This window comes from Phlebotomus argentipes, unplaced genomic scaffold (genome assembly GCF_947086385.1).
Source record: "Phlebotomus argentipes unplaced genomic scaffold, Phlebotomus argentipes genome assembly scaffold_4, whole genome shotgun sequence".
NCBI classification, from domain to species: Eukaryota; Metazoa; Arthropoda; class Insecta; order Diptera; family Psychodidae; genus Phlebotomus; species Phlebotomus argentipes.
The window spans coordinates 4,629,694-4,651,031 of record NW_026776174.1 but is presented as its reverse complement, the minus strand read 5'-3'; the positions used below and the strand labels follow the sequence as shown (position 1 = coordinate 4,651,031).

General features: G+C 36.7%; 1 protein-coding gene across 1 annotated transcript; it reads right to left on the bottom strand.

Moving 5' to 3' along the window:
• Positions 1-749: 749 nt before the first annotated feature.
• LOC132257951 (uncharacterized) lies at positions 750-21,104 on the bottom strand. The gene is made up of 5 exons (XM_059755023.1): positions 20,211-21,104; positions 15,832-15,877; positions 13,352-13,463; positions 3,564-3,691; positions 750-1,747 (listed from the first exon to the last, which is right to left on the bottom strand). Coding segments are annotated over exons 1-5 (897 nt in total). The 5' UTR covers positions 20,213-21,104; the 3' UTR covers positions 750-1,138.
• Between the last annotated feature and the right edge of the window lie 234 nt (positions 21,105-21,338).

Here is a 21,338-nt window from a genome sequence, read left to right as displayed (position 1 = left end):
ATTTGCTCTTGTAAAAATAAACCAATTTCTATAACTTTCAAAATTTACATAACTTCTCGAAAATGTGAAAATATCGAGCGAAAGTTTCCCTAAATACATATGAAAGCTCTAAGTAAGATTTCTTGATCATCTTTTCTTCCATTCAATCTCTATAACTTTTTATGTTACAGCGTTTACGAAAGTGAAAGAGATATTTTTGTAGTTTGGGACATTAAATATCTTCCATTTCCTTTAATGATCAGCATCAATCTATTTAAGCATTATAATACTGTTTAATTGCTTTTGAATAAAATTACCAAATTCACTCAAAACTTCCTTTCTGTGTCAAATTTTTCTTTTTTATTTTGTATTCAAAAATTCCGCGAAAGACCGATTGGTGAATTTGCTAACATTATCAAACACTTCCACAATTCGAGTTGAAATGACATTCTATACATATGCATCGTACTCTGAATATCGATTTTTAAAATAAAACCATTCATAGAGGACATTGTCATCCACAACATTCAACGTTCACATATCGAACCTGTGTGAATGATTCTCCATTTCTCAGTAAATTTTAGCGTAATTATATTTTATCAATACTTTGAGGAAACATCAAAAGAAATGATGACCTTTTTCTGAAATCGATTAACATCTCAAAAGATTTTTAATTTATGGACTTTCAAGATAAACTCTTTCGCATGGAATCCACCAATCGTTTATCATCTCAGCAATTTTACGCTTTTATTGCATTATTCATAATTATTCATAATAAACGTCATACGATAAACAACGTCAAAGAGTGAAAAGAATTTCTTGGTGTTTCTCACGTGAATTTACCTCATCTTATCATCTACAATGTAATCGAATATAATTGTCCTTACTTTGATTTGACTTATTGTTCAGCATTTCGAGACTACACCCTTCACACCTTAATCGATTACAATTGATGCCCTACTGCTTCTTTATACGCCTATCAATGCAAAATCACTAAATACAAATATTACATATTAAAATGTATTGTTGCAATAAGTAGAGGTTTGTAGCCTAGCAATGTGCTTTTGTAACCAATGACTAACAAGTTTATTAAGTACGTTTAAAGAGAGATAGGAGTTGGGCGGGAAGAGAGAGATAGAGTGGGGCTCAGGGGCATAGGTTATACCTTCCGATGATGCTTGGAGCCGCCGTGTCGATGGGCGTCATTGTGCAGTGACCTGATGACATCACTTGAGTATTGTTCGAGGCTGAAGTGAGTCTTCTCCGGCTCCTGGTGCTGATGGTGCTTGGGGTGGCGATGTGCCAGCCCCTTCCGGTGCCTGTGCCTCTTCTCCATCGCCTCCCGTCCGCGGAACTCCAGCGACCGGACATTGGGTATGTGATCTGGTGGAATGCTTGACGTTGGCTCCTGCGTTGAGTACCTGGGCGCCTTCTTCTCGAACCTGCCCGCGTTCTCCTTCTGACTGTGCTTGATCTGGTTCACTCGTGGCCTGTGCTTCCGCTTGTTGGCGCCCTTGGAATGATCTCTCCTTGCCTCGTCCGGCACCTCAAAGGGCACCAGTGCGCTCATGTGGGCGACGCTCGTATGATCGAGCTTCAGGAATGACAGGCAATTGGCGTCCAAATTCTTGGGCTCCACATCGTAGTGGATAGGCTTACCGTTTTTGCGAAAGCCTATAAACTTGTTTCCATCGATGATCGACTGGTATTGAAAATTGCCATTCTTCAGGGTCTCCTGGAAGAAGCATCTTTTGTCGCGCTTCTTCTTCTGCAAAGAATCAGACAAAAATCACATTAGCGGTAAGTTATTGGATACAAACACTGAAAATTCATGCATTTGGGTTTCTCTCTCTCGCGCAAAAGGTACAGTTTAACTGCTTTCCCAACTGTAATTCCAAGAGTTCTTGGCGCATGGCATGGGAAATGAAGAACTCGAAGAGATATGAGCAAATTTGCATAGTCGGCAAGATAAGAAATTTGCAACGTAATCACTCATACTCTAATTTGTGTAAGAATGATACCAGACCTATGAGAAATCCAATTAGACTTGCAGTGGGACGAAATCTCGCAAAGCCACTTGAAGTAATTGGAATTGTAGATTTAACTATGGCACATTGTTAATTCAATAATCAAGGTTTCTTCCTAATTAAGTCTGGCTGAAAACATGTGAAATACATATTTTGCATATAGACAGCATTTAAATTTAAACGCAAATATTGATTTTTCTTCCACGTTTCGGGCTGGTGTGTTGCTTATAAAAGCTACCGCAATGATGTGTCAAATAAGGCGATAAATTTATCTCACACAGACACTTGGATCATCTCAAATTATGCTTCTAATCTCTACTTAGAGATCAATTACGTATCTTGCGACTCTAAATTGCCCTCAAAAATTTCCCATGAAAATTACAAACATGAAACAGTCGAGAATAAACTTTTTATTGTTGGCGATTGCAAAACCTTTCGCGATATTCTGAATCCAGTTCGAGGCAGATAACAAAATTTTATAGGAAAGTGATAATGATGGAAAAAAAATCACCATTTCACCATCAGGCCCCCTTTAATGCGTGCCAGACCTCTATCAGACGCCGTTGGTCAGCAACAACAAAAAAAAATCAATGGAATGTCACCTCCACGCGAATCGCGATGATTATTAGTGTCAGAAGCTGAATATAAGGTGCCTCTTAACACCACAAGAATGTTCATCATATGCAATAAATCTTTCGTATTGTTTCCTCCTGCCACACTTTTTTGTTCAACACAACTTTGATACTAAATTGAATTGAGTGATTGTAAATCTATTGATGAGACAATCGCTGAGGAATTTACCTCCAGTTGACACCATTCTCCCTACCTGTACATTGTGTACATGCGAAATCCTCTGATAAGGAGGTAAGAAATGGCATGAATGAATTAGCAATGTCACGCTTGGATTTATGCGTTTTCACTCATTTTTTTTAAATGCTTTTCATGGAATCCATAAAATTGGAATGAGTATTTTCACCTAATGTATCACCAACAAACGTGCGATAAGTATACAGGCATGGGCAGAAGTGGAGCGATAATTAATTATTAAAAATACAACACTAGAGATATGCAGAAGAAAGTCAATCATTCCTATAGGAAATCAGTTTGGAATAATTGAAAGCTATTTGCACTTCTGTGCGCGAGAAAAACTTCAAATCTTATCAATAGGCAGATAAAACTTGTAGTACCGTGAAATGATAATAATTTGAGATTATCTTAGAAGAAACATTCCCCGTGTTGAGAAACCGGAAATATCAAATGTAACTGATATTTAATTCTACGTCTTGGACAATTTATATCTCAAAAGTTGATATAAATTATGTCTATGAATGAACAGTCACACGGTATCACTGTCTCTCTCTATTATCACCATTCATACAATAGCGGAAAATTCTATCAGAGTCACTCCGATTCCTATTCAAACAACACTGAGAGAAAATATCGATTGGGAGTGTATCTTTTCATGCATAACACAGCGAATCAAAGTTCTCCCAGTGCTCAATCTCAGAGGCACTTTGCTGGACAAATGCAATAATGAAAATTGAATGTAATCCTTACCGAAGATATAATTTTCCACCTTTTGCTGAAGCAAATGAACCTTTGCTGCTCTTTGAAGTACAGAGTTATGTGTGTTGTAATATTTCCATGTTTTGAGGTGACTATATGTGATGAGAGGGTTATTTTTTCTGAAAATACACAGACAAAACAAAAACGCTATCAATAAAGTCAGTCATATAGTTACAATTCTATAGAGTCATTGCATTGTATTTTCCCATGAAGCATGAGATGAAGAAGGTGGAACCGTGAAGTGAAGCAAGTTAAAAAAAATAATAATAATTAGGTAATAATTGTAAAGAATCCTGGTACAATTTACAGGGAGATAATTGGTTTATTTTTCTTATTATCTGACTAAAATTTGTGATATATAACGTGAAGCGTGTTAATTAGTGTTTTGACGTTGAGATTAACGAAATGTGTGGTGTGAGATTTTATGTAATAAATAATAACAACAATAAATAGGAGAACTCACATGAAGTTCCTGACGAAAAGAGATACGATATTTTGCTAAGTGTTTGACCAAACAATCTCAACAGTGTTGTCTTTAGGCGTCTTCTAAGAACACTCATAAATATTCACCTACGGCCGTGCTCGTGAGAGGGGGACAAGTGGAGGAATTCGGATATATTAAGTTCAACTCTTTATGAAAACGGTATAAGAAGATACACGATACTCAAACAATGTAACACGATTTTTCTCCATATTCTTTTTTACTTTGCCTTCCTCTTTACAGTCTCAATAATTGATTAGCTAATTAACCACATAATGTTTGACTATTCCAGTAATTAGAAACTATATATGCGGCTTCATTTGACAAATTTCCTCACTGACACGTTCACGCGGTGGCCCATTGGGTACAGTGAGACATTGCGTGACACCCAGACTCAAACTCAAAGCACTTCTTGGTAGGAAAAAAGGGACACTTTATGGCAGCGACAGCAGATTTATATTTTCGAGAAATTCCAGTAGGTCCCATTAGACTTTTAATAGGTGTCCGCGGTGAGAGATGTTGAATTATTTTCGGGTAGCTGAAGAAAACGTTAAAGACTTAATGATTTCAAATGAAGAAACATGCGTAACATGAAAATTTTATTATTGCAGAGACACAGTTCACGTTGGACAGGTATATCTTTCGGAATGGTAATTCATGTGAGGAGAGTGCCAGCGAATGGACCTTTTCCTAGTTTTCATCTATGTAGGTAAGATATATAGCACCTTGTATATGCAACCACAACTGGAATTTTGTTACCTACATGAGCATCTTATGTATATGAATATATTTATTGTGGTATGTATGAATAAGTAGTGAGTTAATAGATAGACAGACGAAAAAAGGTTTAAATAACTGGTGAGGAGAAAAAGGTTTTGAAAACCGTGAGATTTTGACCACCTACTGTAATATGATACTGAAAAGGTTTATGTAAATACTCCGGTCCAGTAATACTGGAGGATGCCACACAGTCAAGAATTCCTGCACGAGTGACAGAGAGCGGCCCAGGAAAAAGACGAAAGGGTGGAAGTCATATATGTACCTGGGTGGAAAAATTCTCAGTGATTCACCAGAAATAACTTCCTTTCACGTCGGTATTTGTCAAATGGTCCAATGTTATATACACACAGGTATTTCAAGTGGAAATATTTTTGCGACAAGCAATTGTGACACGGAAATTGAGGAAGTTTGTGCATTACGTATAAACAGCGATGGCGCAGGAAATTGGGAAGAAAATCCATTTAATCATTTCACTCTCTTCACTATTTTCAATTTTACACGTTTCGCCACAATTCCACTCGAAAAGAGTGAAGAACAAAGTGAAAAGGCCGCTGATAAGTCCTGAGCTGAGCAGGCTTTTGAAAGTTATGATTGTTGTATTTCCTGTCCTTCTCATTGAGAGCTATTTATATTTATAGAAGATTGAGTAAATCTGAAGCTTCTTAGGACAGAATGTTTATTGATAACTCAAGTTTCGAGGAGAAAATGAAGTCATATCTAAAGAAAGTGAGTCCCTTTGGGCAAATACTAAAATATCTTTTAAGATATACACTAAAATTTTACATTACTCAAATTAGGTGCTTTTGGTTCAGTAGTAAACTGTATTGTGAATAATCCAAAGGAATAACATTTTTTTTCGTTTCACTAAAAACATATTCTAATTCTCCTAAATAGTTCAACTTTAGAGATGACACCGCTCGACTTCAAAATCCAAATTTGCTACCAATACCTGTGAGTTCCAAGGAAAGCATACAGAGCAATGTGAGATGCAGACATAAACGGAAGATTTCATTGTGACAGAACACCAGCAGAGAGCGAGAGATGCTGAAGAATACCATTTCAACGTGCTGTGCCGAAATAAAAGAGAAATCTCTATGTTATTTCTTCTCTTTGCACACCTTCTTTCACCCATGCAAGATGTGATTGTTGAATGCTGAATCCTTGTGCACGGCAACATCAGGGCACTTTATTGAAGTCAGTAATTTCACATTTGCAGCCAAGGAACACATTCTTGGAGCGCCACGAAAGGCTCCAACCGTGGCGTTCACCCAGCCAAACATTGCGTGATCCACCACGTAAATTAAATTTCAATTTGCCAGCGAAAAATTATATGCAATTTTCGGCTGAATGTGGTTTTTAAGGGCCACAAAAAATCACACCTCCAGGCTAAATCCTCACACTATGTGTATGCTATTCACACTATCTCTGTGACATCTCTTTTTCGGTGTTAAACCTTTTGAGGTACGGGGAATTGACTCACGCTGGACTGAGAGGTATGAGCAAAAAACTGCCGTACATTATTATATTCCTCTAACCATCTGTTAGGGGCTATTTACCAGAAGTGCATTCATTCCCGAATGGACCTTTTCATGGGCCGTTGAGGACCCTTTCAGCGCGCGTTGTTGCGATATTTGTCAAATTGTGGGGTCTTAGGAAGTAAATCCGATTTTCCATTGTGGGATCAGTTTGATGGAATTACGGGTATACTCGACATTTGTTTCCTTAAAACGGTTGAAAAATTTTGCCTCTCAACAATCGCTTGGAAAGAGCATTTTGAAAATATCCAAACTTGCCAAACACAGAGAGCCTTGACCTAACCTAGTCAGAGCACTTAGACGTACATATGATCATTGAATGGTTTAATGAATGCAGATCAAATATAAATGAATGCAATGGTGAGATATCAGGGCTGAATTAAAGTAGATTAAAATTAATAAACATTTTGTGACATAAAATATTCGAGGGAATATATACGATGGAATTAACAATTAATGAAATGGTACCCCAACTTATGACACTTTAACTTATAGCTTACGACGGATTAAAAGTGATTAATTGTTTGCTTCACTTTTGTTGACTGTGACCCGAAGAAAGGCGCTAGAAAAAGTGAGTCGAACCGACAGCTAAGACAGATTTACTGACAGGATTACAACAACATTTTGATATATCGTCTGAGAAATTTTTTCGAAAGAGAGAGAAAGAAAAACTGTTCTCACTTGGGTATTGTGAAAGGACTCACTAGCATTATATACTCATCATCACCATACGAGTCGAGGATGGAAAATGATAATTGATAGGCACATGACTCTTTTTTCCATCGTTTCAAAAAATCCAGTGAAGGGTAGGAGTAAACCTTGAACAATTGTAGAAGCAACAAAAGGAATGATAGAATGTATTAAACGCGGAAATTTCTGTTTCAAATTGATGATGGAATACCTTTATAGTGTGAGAGAGAAGCAATCGCCCGACACTATATTTTTATTCTATATATACATATATTGTTATAAAGATATCTGGGATTAAAATTTTCGAAGCTATTCCTATATATTATGCCGGGTGTCAATAAACTTTAAACTAGGCCAGACGACATTCCACTTTTTGTTTTCGTTCTGCTTTTTCCATTATGCCACGGTGGAGACTAAACAAAATCTTTGAGAAGAAATATTATAATGTAAATAAAGAGCGAAGCACTAAAAATTCAATCCGTTTAATCGACTCTTTCTTCGGTGTGTACCGAAGAAGGGAAGTCAATCACTTATTGTGCATCGCACTATAATATTCTTCCACTGCCATTGAGGCAGATATGCTGAGAAAACATTGTTTTATATTATGTACTCATAGATATGCACCTTCTTTTGTAGATACCGATCATCTTAGTAATTTTAAGTGAACACAGCGTGCTTTGAAGTGACATGAGACAACCTGTCATATTCAGCGATAGAGATCTTTTGTTTTTCCACCTCGTGGGTGTATAAACAATTTTACCACAGGATAAATTTCAACAATTGCACCAATTGAACTCCGTGAACCGCCACGCAGTGCTCTGAGGTGAAGCCAATGGGTGGGGAAAGCTAAATTGCTTAATGCGGGAAAATCCTTTTGGCAACACTTTACCTTTCAAATATGCAAATACTCTTAAAGAGAAACACAGCAGCCGGGCAAAACCCTTTCATTTCAGTCTTTGCCACTGGGCATCTGTTGATGACTTTGAAGATGTCATCTCTGTTCTTTGGTCGTTTTATTGATTTTCCCTACCTTTTTATGCCTTATTGGTCAACTTCGGATGAAATACTCTGAGTGAAAGGAGGAACACCACATTCTATATACCGCATCAGAATCAATTTGATCTCATGATGTGGAATTTGTGATCAAAGCTTATTTAAAAAAAAAAAAAACCTCCGCTCATCCACAGTTTTTCAAATTTTAAAAGAGAGTCCGTTGACAATGATTGAAAGTTCTGAAATTCAAAATATTTTACACAACATCACACTAATAAATTTCATCTTAATCCGTCCATTCGATTCCAATGCCAATTCTATCTTTCATAATCATTGGTCCAATTTTGAGTTGAGCATAGCGAAATTTATACAAGATACATCGGAGTTTTTTGCGAGATACGATCAAACCAGTTTCTTGCCGCCTGAGCAAGGTGGGAGAGGTATCATTTATGTGCCAAAAGGTCGCCGGGCTCATTATTGTATTTAATGCGTTTATATTCACATGCAACGAAGATATTCCGCTCGAGCATCTATTGCAACTTCGTCACCTCTTTGTCACATGCGGGAAAACCACCGGATTGTACAGAAATACAGCGCGAGTGTCACACATAAATATATATACATAGCACTTAAAAATAGAAATTTAATTAAATAGAGACATTATTGGGCAATATGATCATGAATTAGGCGGCTTTCTCTCACAACCGCACACATTTGATGCCGTAATAGATATTCAACACGTTCTTGGTCCGTCCATAATAGAGAGATTATGCGATTTTTTCTCCCCCAAAAGATAATACTGTAAATTATCTCCGCTACACCTCCTGGCCAATATCATATGAATATGGTTTAAGTGGTTGCGAGAGCCATGAGTAAAATGATGCGTTTGCTACACCTACAACGAGCCCCAGGTATAAATGTTCACTGGCCAATGCAATTTCTAATGGATTTTATATTGTCGAGTCATTTATGGACTATTGACGGAAGATGATTCGTGTATCTTTCTCAATATCTCACCCATGCACATATTTACTCGGGGGGAAATATTGTACGCTGTTTTGTAAGTGATCACCACCGATTCGGTTGCCAGCCGAACATCTCTTTTTCGACCCTTTTTCCCCTTAACATCTTAATTACAAATTTTTTCATGTTCCACTGAAGCAGTGTGAACAGAGAATTACTATTCGGCATTAATAAAAATTATAGCAACTATAAAAATATAAAATACACCTCTTTCCCTCAGCCTTAGCATATGCTCGAAAGTGTGTTGAAGAATCATACAACCTGCCACACCTCGACAAGATATATAGGCGTCAATATGGTATTAAGTTGGAGATACTCAAAGAGGATCATCACTTAAATTTATAACAAGATGTTAGTCGGAGAAGTATTATAAATTTTCCATATTCACCATAAGACTCCCAATTTTGTTCACTTTTCCCTCCATCAACTTCGGAAGTGTCGAACTTGAGGAATTCTTTGAACGAGAGGAGTTTTTAAAAACAATATCGGAAAAAATAATTTCACAAAGAGAGAAATATCTCCAATACTTCCAAGAACTCCAGTAACATGTCATGAGATAATTTATGTTATACTTTTTGTTAATCCACCCAACCAGAATGAATGGAGAATTAGTGGGAATTTCTTTACAATCATTCAGTTTTCAGTATGAATATGTAAGATCTGAATAACAGTGGCGCTAAGTTTACTGTCAACTATTAACAATGTCCGATCATACATAAATTTGAAGATTAAACCGAGCGCGGGCAGAAAATATTTATTCGCTCCTCAATTTTATGGTGAATTTGTTGAAAATTTATGAGAGAGATAAATAGCCTGACGATTTCAATTAAGATTTTATTAAATAATTTATAGCACAAAGTAAAGGATTCCGTGTGCATAAAATGCTTGCTGAACTAATGGGACACACTGTCAGATTTAATAATAAACTGCAGTGTTTAGATTCAGAGAATGTTTCGTGCCCTTGTGAAACTCAGGAAGTGAAGGTATTCCCTTAATCCACCTTTTTTCCCAGCCGAAACATAATGCGCTATAATCCTTTTCACATTGGCATTCATTGAATTTCGCAGCCCTTCATCAATTGCAAATTCAAATTTATTGCACGAATAAGAGTTATTTTTTCCGCTTCCCATTTTTCTCTTCCACATCAATTCATCTCCATTTGGCAAATGTCTGAGAGTTGCATTCACTTAGTTACACATGATTTGAAGAATAAAGATATGGTGACAAAAAATGCGATTTCGCATGAAAGATTGCCTTTTTACACATTTAAACGCACGTTAATGTCTCCACACATGTACATAAATTATGCCGTGTGTTGGATACATGCGATTTTTGTGAGAGAGTGACAAGCAGACTCCATATAATATACCTACCTACAATTCAATTTAGTCTGTACCTAAAATGAACAACGCTTTATGATATCCCATGGCGATTTTGAATTGTTTTCTTTTCGTTCTGAATTGTTATTTGATTTACGTGTCGCCATTTTTCTACCTTCACCTCCACTAATGTTAGTTCTCTGTCCATTTTTGTGAAAGCTGAAATATTTTTTGACCCTCCGCACACTCCATGTTTTATTTTTTGAGGAAATGCGCCCGAGGCAGATAATTTTGCAGAGTTCAAAAGTAAGATAAGATGCCATATAGAGTGACTATGGTGGGAAGTTTCACTCCCTTTCCGTCCACGTGGAACCGAATCCAACACCTTGAATTACTAAGAAATTCAATCAACTGATACTGCGTCGAAGTCCCAACTTTGGTAGTGCATTAACTCACGAATGAATTTTATAATTTGATATGAGATCGTCTTTTCTGCTAGAGTGTGCATTTCGTTTATCACTTCAACTTTCCGTCTCAATAATATCCATTTACATACATGTTTTTTCCACAAAGCGTGTGCATAAGTGTTGAACTCCATAATGTTGCAGCTTTGTAGCAAATGTGTGTTTGAATGAAGACTTTCTGAAAAGTCATATTTTCACACTTATGGAGATTCACACCTTTTCATTCACCTTTTTTTTCTTCGTCACTTTATTTGCTCCTTTTACACGTTACTGATCAAACTATTTCACTATCTTTATCCTCTCTCGCGTGCTGAGAAAAAAATCGAAAGCATTTTTTCTTCATTCAACCTTTTGCTTTTAGGTTTTTATTGCCATTAGCACAAACTCACACTGCACTAAATCCATAAACTTGCAAGCAATTTAGACCAAATGGGGTACAGGTGCGAAAATTTTATTGGTTTATTCAATATCTCTCAGCGAATGGAGGCAGAGCTGGTGCGTGTATGGTCTTGCCTATGCCTTTAGTGTAATATGATTTTTTAATCGAACATTTCAATTATATTTTGAAGCTAGACGTGTAATTTTTCCATCATAAAATCCCCTCTTCTTGCATCGACCACTCAGCCAAGTTGTCAGCCCTTCAATCTGGATTTTTAGTACGACTAAAAGACATTTATTACATGCAGTCATGGATGAAGAGAAGCGATATTTCCTGTCTCCCCTTCAACACAAAATAAAATCAATTCAACGTTTTAAAGGGTGACGCAAATGAGGAGCGATTGAACACATTTCCCTTATCTCTACACTACATTGAACTTGTTTAAGAGTAATTCATTCTTCTCTTTTTTATCGTATCCCCATTTTTAAATATTGAATGAAATCGCAGGAGAGCCTCCACGTTGTTCTTTGATTGCTTTTGTGTGTATTTCTCACAGATTACGCTTGATGATCGGCATTAAGGCATTTTGTGGAGACTTCTGGCGGAGGAAAAAAATACTTTAAAATGTTCTAATTTGTCTGATTTTGTGAAGAAAAATCTTATTTGGCGATTTTTTTTCTCCTTGGGATGTCTGTTAACGTCTTTATGAACATTTTAATTAGAAGGCGGCACAAATATTAGCAAGAATCATCGAGATTGTCTTTTTTCACCCATTCTCTCGCTTCGCACGAAATCTTCGCTCTGAAAAATCCGGGAGGCCTCACATGGAAAGTGCAACAAGTCAATTTGGCCCCAAATAGACAAGAAAGAATCAAACGTGACAACATTTGGCCAAAAGAATTTGCAAAAGGAACGGCAAAAAGTGATGCTTTGCCAATTTTCTGGAGGATTTGCCCGCCATCGAAATAATCATATCTCGTCAAAATTTCTTTTCCAATTTGCCGTTGTTATAGCGCACAAAAAGGACCACCCTCATTTAACCCTATAATTGATTATAAATCCTCTTCATCCTCCTCTTCCTCGAATTGATGGAGTCTTGTGAGAATGAAATATTGCAGTTCGTGGAAAGAATTACATTAAATGATACGAAAATACTTTTAATCTTATGTTCCACTTAATGTTTACAAATACTGAAATGGAATGCAACTCGAGAATGACAGACCCTCAACACCGGAGATACTCCAGTAGTGCTGAAATCTATTCAATCCCCAATAGATAAAATTGAATCTAGATGACCCTAAACTACGCCCGGAGTCACGTCAAGTGGCTATAACCCATCGGAATGGTGATATTCAGCACCAAACTAGTATCGACAGGTAGAATTTTTGAGGATAAATTTCTTCAAACGTGAAATTTCAAACTATTGTTTTTGGTATGGAAAAATAGCAATCATGTGAATCTGAGCTCTTTGATGTTAAATGCTCCTGATGCATTATTCTCTCCGAATTCGCTAAAAGCTAACAAGTGTGAATGCGCAAGTGTTTTTAATTGAGAGTGAACAAATTTAATTGCTCAGCAAATGATGGCAGCACGAAAATGGATAGAGGAAATTAGTGAAAATTTGGGAAATTCCGAGAAAGTAAACTCTATCAAAAGGACCGAAAGAGCCGAAGTTGATTGGATGAAAAAGTCTATAGCGTATGGAATTACAAATTTTTCTAACACCCATTGGAATTTTACATATCTCCAATATTATTTTTGGTACTAAGTACACAAATCTGTCACGGTTTGTCTCACTGTTCAAACATGCCAGTCTATGTAGTTCTGACCAACGAACTAGTTGTGTTTGCTCAAAATCAAACTACACTCCGAACTACACAAAATAATGATTTTTAAACACAATTATTTAGGAAAGGCTCTCATGTGAGAAAAAAGGTGAAATTCCTCCTTGAAAATATTCCATTGGGCGCTTCTCCTTGTCCATCGCCATGGCAAAGAGAGATATCTTTACATTGTGGAAGGATTAATGACAGTGTTAAGCGGTCGCCTTGAGCTTCGCGAATAAACATTATTATGGGTACAAATGGCAAATTGATTGGCAATTAATACACTTACGATGCTGGTCGGAAGCAAAAACACGTCCGGCACTGTCCATTTGTACGGCTTTGCCTGAGCATCCCGATATCAAGGTTGTGTCTAAAGTTGTACTTAATGCTCCCATCACCACCTGCAAAAGAGATTTTGCGTGAAAAAGAACTCCCAATGCTTTTTATTGCAACATTATTTTGTGTCGTTTCTGCGAATTGGCAAATGCCAATCGCAACAATTTACAATTAATTTTTCTCTCTCTCTCTCCCTGTGTGGAAAATTGTGAGATTCACAGAAATTTTATTAATTGGACATCATTGCGTAATTTGTTTTTATTTAATTTATACATAATACTCTTTATAGTGTTTCAATAAAAAGAAACTGCATTTTTATTTTATATTCTTACAAAGCCTATAAAATTAAACTGCATTTCTTGAGGTCTCCATTGAATTTATTTATTAGGTTGACCCAGTATTGAAGATAACGTAAGCACAGTGAATATTGGAATAACTGTCAGAATACTTAAATAATTTCTTTCGCTAAAAATCCTCTTTTCAGCAAATATTGAATTTGATTTATGTTCATTGCAAAACCACCACTTTTGAATTAAGAAAAAAATACGACAAGGTGTGAAAATATGAATAGAAATCACAGTGGGAAGTCCATATCATTCTTAAGTTATACATTCGACTTATAACCGCAAAAAACATGGCAATAAAGTCTAAATAAAATTACTTCAACATTTCACAAATAAAGGTCAAACAAACTTGCACGATTCTACCATTTCTGGGGAGGGAAAAGAGTTTGTTTTTTTTGTATGCGCGATTTGAGCATATTTTGACATCTTATCGAAGTTCTTACTCTGCTCTCTTTATCTTTAATAACCGTAACCGTGAACAGAAATAGGCTTTATCAAGACTCGCCAATCTCCCACGGGTTTACGTTTACTACGGAGAGCAGAGAACCCGGCGTTAGGAAACAACGCGTTGTCGTTTTATTGATGTAGCAAGGCGAAATTCTCATCTTTGTGAAAAAGCGATAAAAAATAGAGCAATAAACATTAGTGGTGTGCTAATTGAACCGATAATAAAAATCATTCTTGCAAAAACTGATATAATGGCGCGAAAATATAATTACTCCATCCATAGTCAAGGTGCTCAATAGCATGCAATTGAAATCGATGAAATATATACGTATAATTTGCATTTTCACGAGACGTTGTGGAGCAGTAAAAATTTCTTTCAATGTTTTTAATAGGTTATATCAGTTTTATCACTGAAAATCCAATTGCACACGTTTTGGATTATTATATTGCCGCTAATATCTGCAATAAAGTTCAACCTGATAAACAAAAGTAATACAAGAATTCAATCAATTTATATTATAGTAATTTTATGTTCATTTTACGTTACACCAATAAAATGTAATAAGGATTTTATTTTAATATCGCGTGTAATAACAAAAAAACGCACATGTTTTCACAAGACACATTTCGTGGAGGAAAAGGTTTAACCTGTACACACGTCCATATTAATGTTTGGATGTTAAGTAATAAATTAAACTGTATGGATTCCGTATATTCATATGACATCAAATGGCGCCACTGTTATTGCGTAAATCTCCAGTGTTTAACCTTTACTTTCAAAGTATTTGTCATTTCACATAATCAAATTAATATTTTAAATATGGTAATTATATTTCATCAAACTGGAGACTCTTGTACAATGACAATCAATTTTTCAGGCTCTTGTTGTTTGTCTTCACAATTACCAGCAACAGAAATCACTGAATTAGCCAGGCATATGAGAGTGTCTTCGTATATTCCACTGATAATATCACAAGAAAATACGAGATATTTCTAAAGAATCTATGCCAGTGTTTGGTTAAATCCAGAGCAATTTGGAATAAAAGTGTTCTGTGGAAATCCGTTTCGATCCTCGAATGATAATTGAGGGTGAAGACCACACGAATGCGCACATTCTAGCCTTGAACGAAATTCCATGCGTAAGTTTCCACTGTTTTCGTATTTACTGAGAATCAACATAAAGAATCAAGATGTGTACACATTTTGTAATTTAATGTTCCACATTATCAATTAATTGATAGTCCCTCTTTCTCGTTAATATGATTATCACACACGCACACGCTAGCATTTGGGTGAAATCAAATGGCTCTAAAGACTTTTTAATGATAATGTTATTGATATAATAAACAATATAAATTCCAGAGACATTGCGTATCGTCAAAGTCGATAAACAGAGGTAAAATGCATAATAAAGAAATAGAGGCAATGATTGAGTGAAGTGTTAAATTAATTGACATTCCACATTATATGTGTCATAAAGTTCATCAAGTCAGCTATAAAATGTATTAAAAGTCTTGGTGCACGTCCAAGTGCTATTGCAGATAATTTATGTTAATTATTTCATCTTGAATGATGAATGAAGATCTTGGTCAGAGGAGATGCTAAATTGTTGTTTATATGTTTCGTCTGATTTTCAACTTACCATCAGGAGGCACAAAATCTTCGCATAGACGGTAAACTGTGGTAACCTGAGGAAGAGAAGACAAGACATTTTACTATTCATCCTGGTGACTGCTGATCGCCCTAACATCTATTAAACCGCCACATCTACACTGTATACTATCGTTATCTAAGTAGCATAACAAGTTGATCACGAATATTGTATTTGAGGCACACCAATGTGCACGGTGTTGATCATGACAGACGTACAAATTATCGAATAGGGAACAGAAGCAGGAGCAAATTCCTCCTTGTCTCATTCGCCCATCTTACTCTCGGGTTTACTCTTGAAAAGCGCCACGGAGCTTTTATAACTTGATCCATTGTTTTTGCATATTCATCACGGGGCATCGCCTACTAGGTATGAGCAATAAAAAGCATTACTTAGAGCAGATTACAGTGAGATTTGCTCACATGCCCATAAATATGTTGTACATCTCCTATCATCGAGCATAAATCATGTGCGTCTGGGAGGAATTAAAGGTGCAATTGACTCTTTTATTCAAGATCTGTGATGATACGAAGAGGCGATAAGCTCGGTGTAAGGCACCAGAGGCAGCTGTAATTGCGATTAAACACGGAGTTACTTTTTTTCGGTTTGGTCTTTTATTTCGTCCACCACCATCCGAACTATTTGCCTTTGTAATTCTCCGGGGGCTTCCAGCCTTATCTTAATACGATCTCGACAACAGACTGTTCCAGGAGAGACGAACTCACACTGTGAATGAATGATGATTAAAATCTAGGAAATCGATATACCACCATATTAAATCTCTTGTTCATGCATCTCACACTAAGTAAAATATGAATAAATATATACATATTTTGCCTTGTGTTTTATTGACAATTGTCCGCTTAGAAATAGTATTTATTTATTTACAGCAACCATACTCTCTGGGTGTGTTTCATCTCACACTGGAGAATACACTCACTGTGACGGATAAGAATCTCTTCGTCAGCGATTAACGCCCAGAGATAAGCTATGACTTATTCCACCCTTAACTCCTCTCCTCGAGAGATAGAGTCCTTCTGTGCCACTTCATATGCGAGAGAGCTTCGTGATTTTATGATATGAGTAAGTCATCAATAGTCATTATTGATAACATTTCCCGGCTCAACTGGAAAGGCTTCAATATAAAATGACAAATCCACGAATTTCAATAACTCCGAAGGTCTCACATCGACTCAGAGTGTGTCCCGACATTCGACCTCACAGCATTTCGTTATATTCTCACCGCATATCACGTCTATTCAAATTTTTTAAGAGGCGTCACCTCATTTGACCGGAAATCTCTCAAATAGCACGCGTGCCTCGGAGATTCAATATAATTCCAATCAATTCGAGGCTCACCTGGGAATTTCAAGTGTAGTTTTTCCCAAATCCACGTTTTTTTCAGCGCAAAATGTCTCCAAATGAAACATTTTATATTCGTAGGAGAAGATGAATTGACGGGGAATTTGTAAATCTGGGTAATCATTTAAAAAGACATAAAAGCCTAGCTCTTATGCAAATTAAATAAATACTGGAATTTCGCAGTTCTTGACTTTAAGAGCATTTAGCATTCAGATCAAATAACTGGTTTTTGTCGTAGGCACATCTCTCTTATAACGACGAGATGCTTTAGTTTTATTACTCGGCCGTTTCTTGAGAAAATTGATAACCCTATCCTTATGAGAAGTGAGGATTTTTTTGTAGTTGTTGCCAGCAAGTAGTGCAGAAAATGTAAGTTATTATTTGCAATGCATTGTGCTAGTGTGAAATGACAATATTGAAGTGATTTTTTCCGCAAACCTCCAAGCAAATATTTTCCCTTTCCAGCAACTGTTGGTAAATGTTTCACTCTCTACAACATTGTTATAAAACAACTCTGTATAGTGGCTGTTGAAATTAGTTTCCGTATCTGACATTTTTCAATGTAAACATTCTTCGTGGCTTAAGAACATCTAAGTCTGAATGGAGGTGCTTGAAGAAAATCAAAAGTAATACTACCCCTTCAGAATATCAAATTCACTTAATGAATACCAGGGATTAGCTACTTAAATGCTTCTTGTTCAACATTCCAGCGGGACTATTATTGTGTATACTGCCTAATCTAGAGCTATTCATCGCGTGTAATACAGCAGAATAGTCAATGTACTAGTAAGGTATAATTGCTTATTTGCAATTCCCGCTGCGAATTTTATCCCTTGTTCTCTGCGGCTTATCAAGTCACCGTCCAGCACACATCGATAAAGCAAAACTTGCAAATATTTCAAACAATATTCCACCCAAGAGAAATTAAAGTCAACATGCGATACCATGGTAAAATATTTAGCATGTTTCAACTATCTTTCGGCAGGCAATGTGTCAAGAGCATCGTGTAATTGTTTAGATTCGTCACTTTTGGCCAATTGATTGAACACAAGAATACATTTCGCCAGCCTTGAAATCATCTTTCACTCCTCAATGCTTAACAGCGTCTGTCGGGCCATATCAAGAATTTAACCGCAGATAGGGATATCGTTGGTAGATCTTCAAGGAGTTTTGCAATGCCGGCACTGATTGACTCACAATGACCTAGATTCCCAACCCTCACTTTTAACTTTCCTCAAACACAGACCAGACTTTCATAATCTCTCAGATACTGCATTCCAATAGAAACGAGTTGGTATCATTAGAGAATTTCTGATAATTCTAGCGACTGTTACATAATTCCATCACGAATTCAGAGTCGACGAGTTAATTTTAAAGTCAGCAGACATAATAATATTTTCATTTCAATTTTAGGTGTTGATCATATATGCGCTCAATTGATGACTAACAACTATAGTGGTTATAATTCAAATCTAATAGGCGGATTAAACTATCTTGGTCCCCTTCGTAGTTTACAAACATTTTGCAAATATTGAAGAATTTGAAGTGATTTCGCAGCGTTGAACCACCATGTAATGCATTAAAATGAGTCTTAAAAATATTTGCACACACGCGAGACGAAAAGTACCCTATTGACATTTTATATAGGAAAAGTGCTCGGCAAATAAACAAGACAGACACAGCAATAAAAAAGTATTGTACATTGTATTTATACACTGGGCACATTGCGATAGAAGTGAATTATTTACTTATTATCAGTCTCGTTTCGCGTACTATATGCGAAATTAGTGTGTACCTGTGTAGAAATAGGATCGCATAGACATCCAATACAAATGCTAAGCATATTGAGAGAATCTGTAAATTATCGCGTCAAATTGAACTCCGTCGCAAAAATTTCGTGATATTGAGATAGCAATGCGATTCTTCTTCGCAATGTCTCGCAATGTTCAGTTTCTGCCTCCAATTTTCCCCACCTCTGTTCATGTTAACAGTATTTTGACTGATTAGACTGCCTGCAAGGCAAGTGGGAAGGAACTCGGTGGAGAGATTCGATTTCTTATTATTTCACTGGGCACAGATAGCAGACAGTGTATTCACTGTGTGCGATATCTTTGATTAATTACACGTAAAACATTCCATTGACGACAATTCTGAGAAAAAGATGGTGATCGCCATAAAAGTGATCATAAGTGTTCGATGGTTCCTCACTGGCCACCTAATAGGGTGCCATATAGAACGAGCTTAGTATTTCGCCATTGGACATCATGAGTTGAATAATCCGCGAGAATGTTACTTTTATCGTCATCATCGAAACCATTTGAGAAATGCCGCCGCTATCGTGCCCTCTCATATTGGGGGCGCGCGAACAAACCGGAACGCGTTCCTCGCAGTGATCAACTTACTTTTCGGCCACTCAATACAACTGATGGAGGTGCTAATGCAATTAAATTTCAGTGACAGGGGGTGCTTCACCCCAGCCAGCACTTAAAGCCACTCCGAGACTAATTATTTACAAGGTAATTTCGTGATGTCATAATTAATTAATGTTGTGTCGCGTGTTAACGAGTAATCTAGTTAATTGTTACAATTTACTTGCTATAATTGGCATAATATGCACTCTTTACACTACTTTTTGTCCCACACTGATATCTCTTCGCCAGAGCACTTCTTTTTTGCTCCCCATGCGAATCACATTGATTTGATTGGCGGGTAATTGCTGAATTAATATTGAATAATATGCGATAGAGCGAGAGATCTCGCTTGTGAGGCAAAAACACAGTCACAAATATCTTTTTTTTTTGCGCTAGTAAAATATCAACACAAAACACAGAAAAGTTAGTAAAAAATTGATAACCACAGACTGCGCCATATAAAGTGTGCCATTTCCAAATATTTCTACAGCATAGTTTCACTTCAAATTCTCTTAGCACTTGCAATTGATAAAGGCTGTATTTTAGCACTTGATATGCCGCACTCTATGGAGGAGTGATTGAGTATGGAAAACTTACATCGTATTTATTTGGCCTCATTGTACCCATTTATTTTTTATAATGTCACATTCGGTTACGATGCAGTGTAAACCAATCCAGTTTGCGGGAACAATTTTTTCCAACAACATAAAATAACACACCATATATTATATTTGATTAAATAGTTGAATTTATACTCCTTAATATGCCACTAGAGACGCTTCACTGAGCTCGTGTCCTTTCCTACGCTTTCACAGTTCACCACCCGGTAACACTTTAAATCCCTAGTTTTGTGCAAATTCTCAGTGGAAAATCCTCTTTCTCTCTTCTGCCTTTTTCCCACTGTTGGTATTAGATAGCAGAAAATTCTTCAAAAGTAGCACAAGTGGTGGAAATTTAATCAATACTCAGTGATACGATAGACGGTATTGTCGGAAAATTAATTTTTCATTAAATCACTTGAATAAAGTTCAACAACACCAGACTCTGTGTTTCACCACCACGTACAAATCCATTTATCAGCATTACCACTTGTTCCGATTTTTTTTTCACTTTGCCGAGAAAATCCAACACATTCCACAGAACTATTCAGATGTGGGTTCTTGGAGAATCTCTTAATTGCTGCTTTGCTCCAAATTCAACTGTGCAACAACTCCGCACACATTTCGTGAGACACTTTTCACTAAAACGTGAAAATTCTCATGCACTTCGGGGCGCAAATATTGGCTAAAGGGCGCACAGAGAGGCAAAATTTTGTACGTAACACTAAAAATACTTAAAGACAAATTGTCTCTTTTTGCAGCACGTGAAAAGAAAATGCAAAGGGGACCACAGTGTAGAACAGGAGAGAAGAAACGAAATAATGTCTATTTGCCAAGTTACAACACTTGAGTGAGGAAATCACACGTTCCGAGTGTTAAGTTTCATCTAAAACCACTAACTGACGATGTCTGGAATTATTTCTGTTTAAAACAAGGAATTGGATATTCTCAGCTCCACGGCGCGCTGTTGGGCAACTGCATAGGAAGCCCCAATCACATTCCTTGTCTTCCACTAATTCTGCCACTTAATTGAAATTCACCAATGTTCTCGACCGCCTTTTCCAGCCACCTTTCACTTAATTGTCTCTGGGATAAACGGCGTCTGGAGGAAATTCCATGGAAAGAG

Excerpts from the sequence above, each read along its gene's own strand:
- LOC132257951 (XM_059755023.1), bottom strand. Across the intron at positions 13,464-15,831 it reads AGATTTTGTGCCTCCTGATG|GTGGTGATGGGAGCATTAAG; the intron begins GTAAGTTGAAAA and ends TCTCTTTTGCAG. Across the intron at positions 1,748-3,563 it reads GGTGGAAAATTATATCTTCG|AAGAAGAAGCGCGACAAAAG; the intron begins GTAAGGATTACA and ends GATTCTTTGCAG.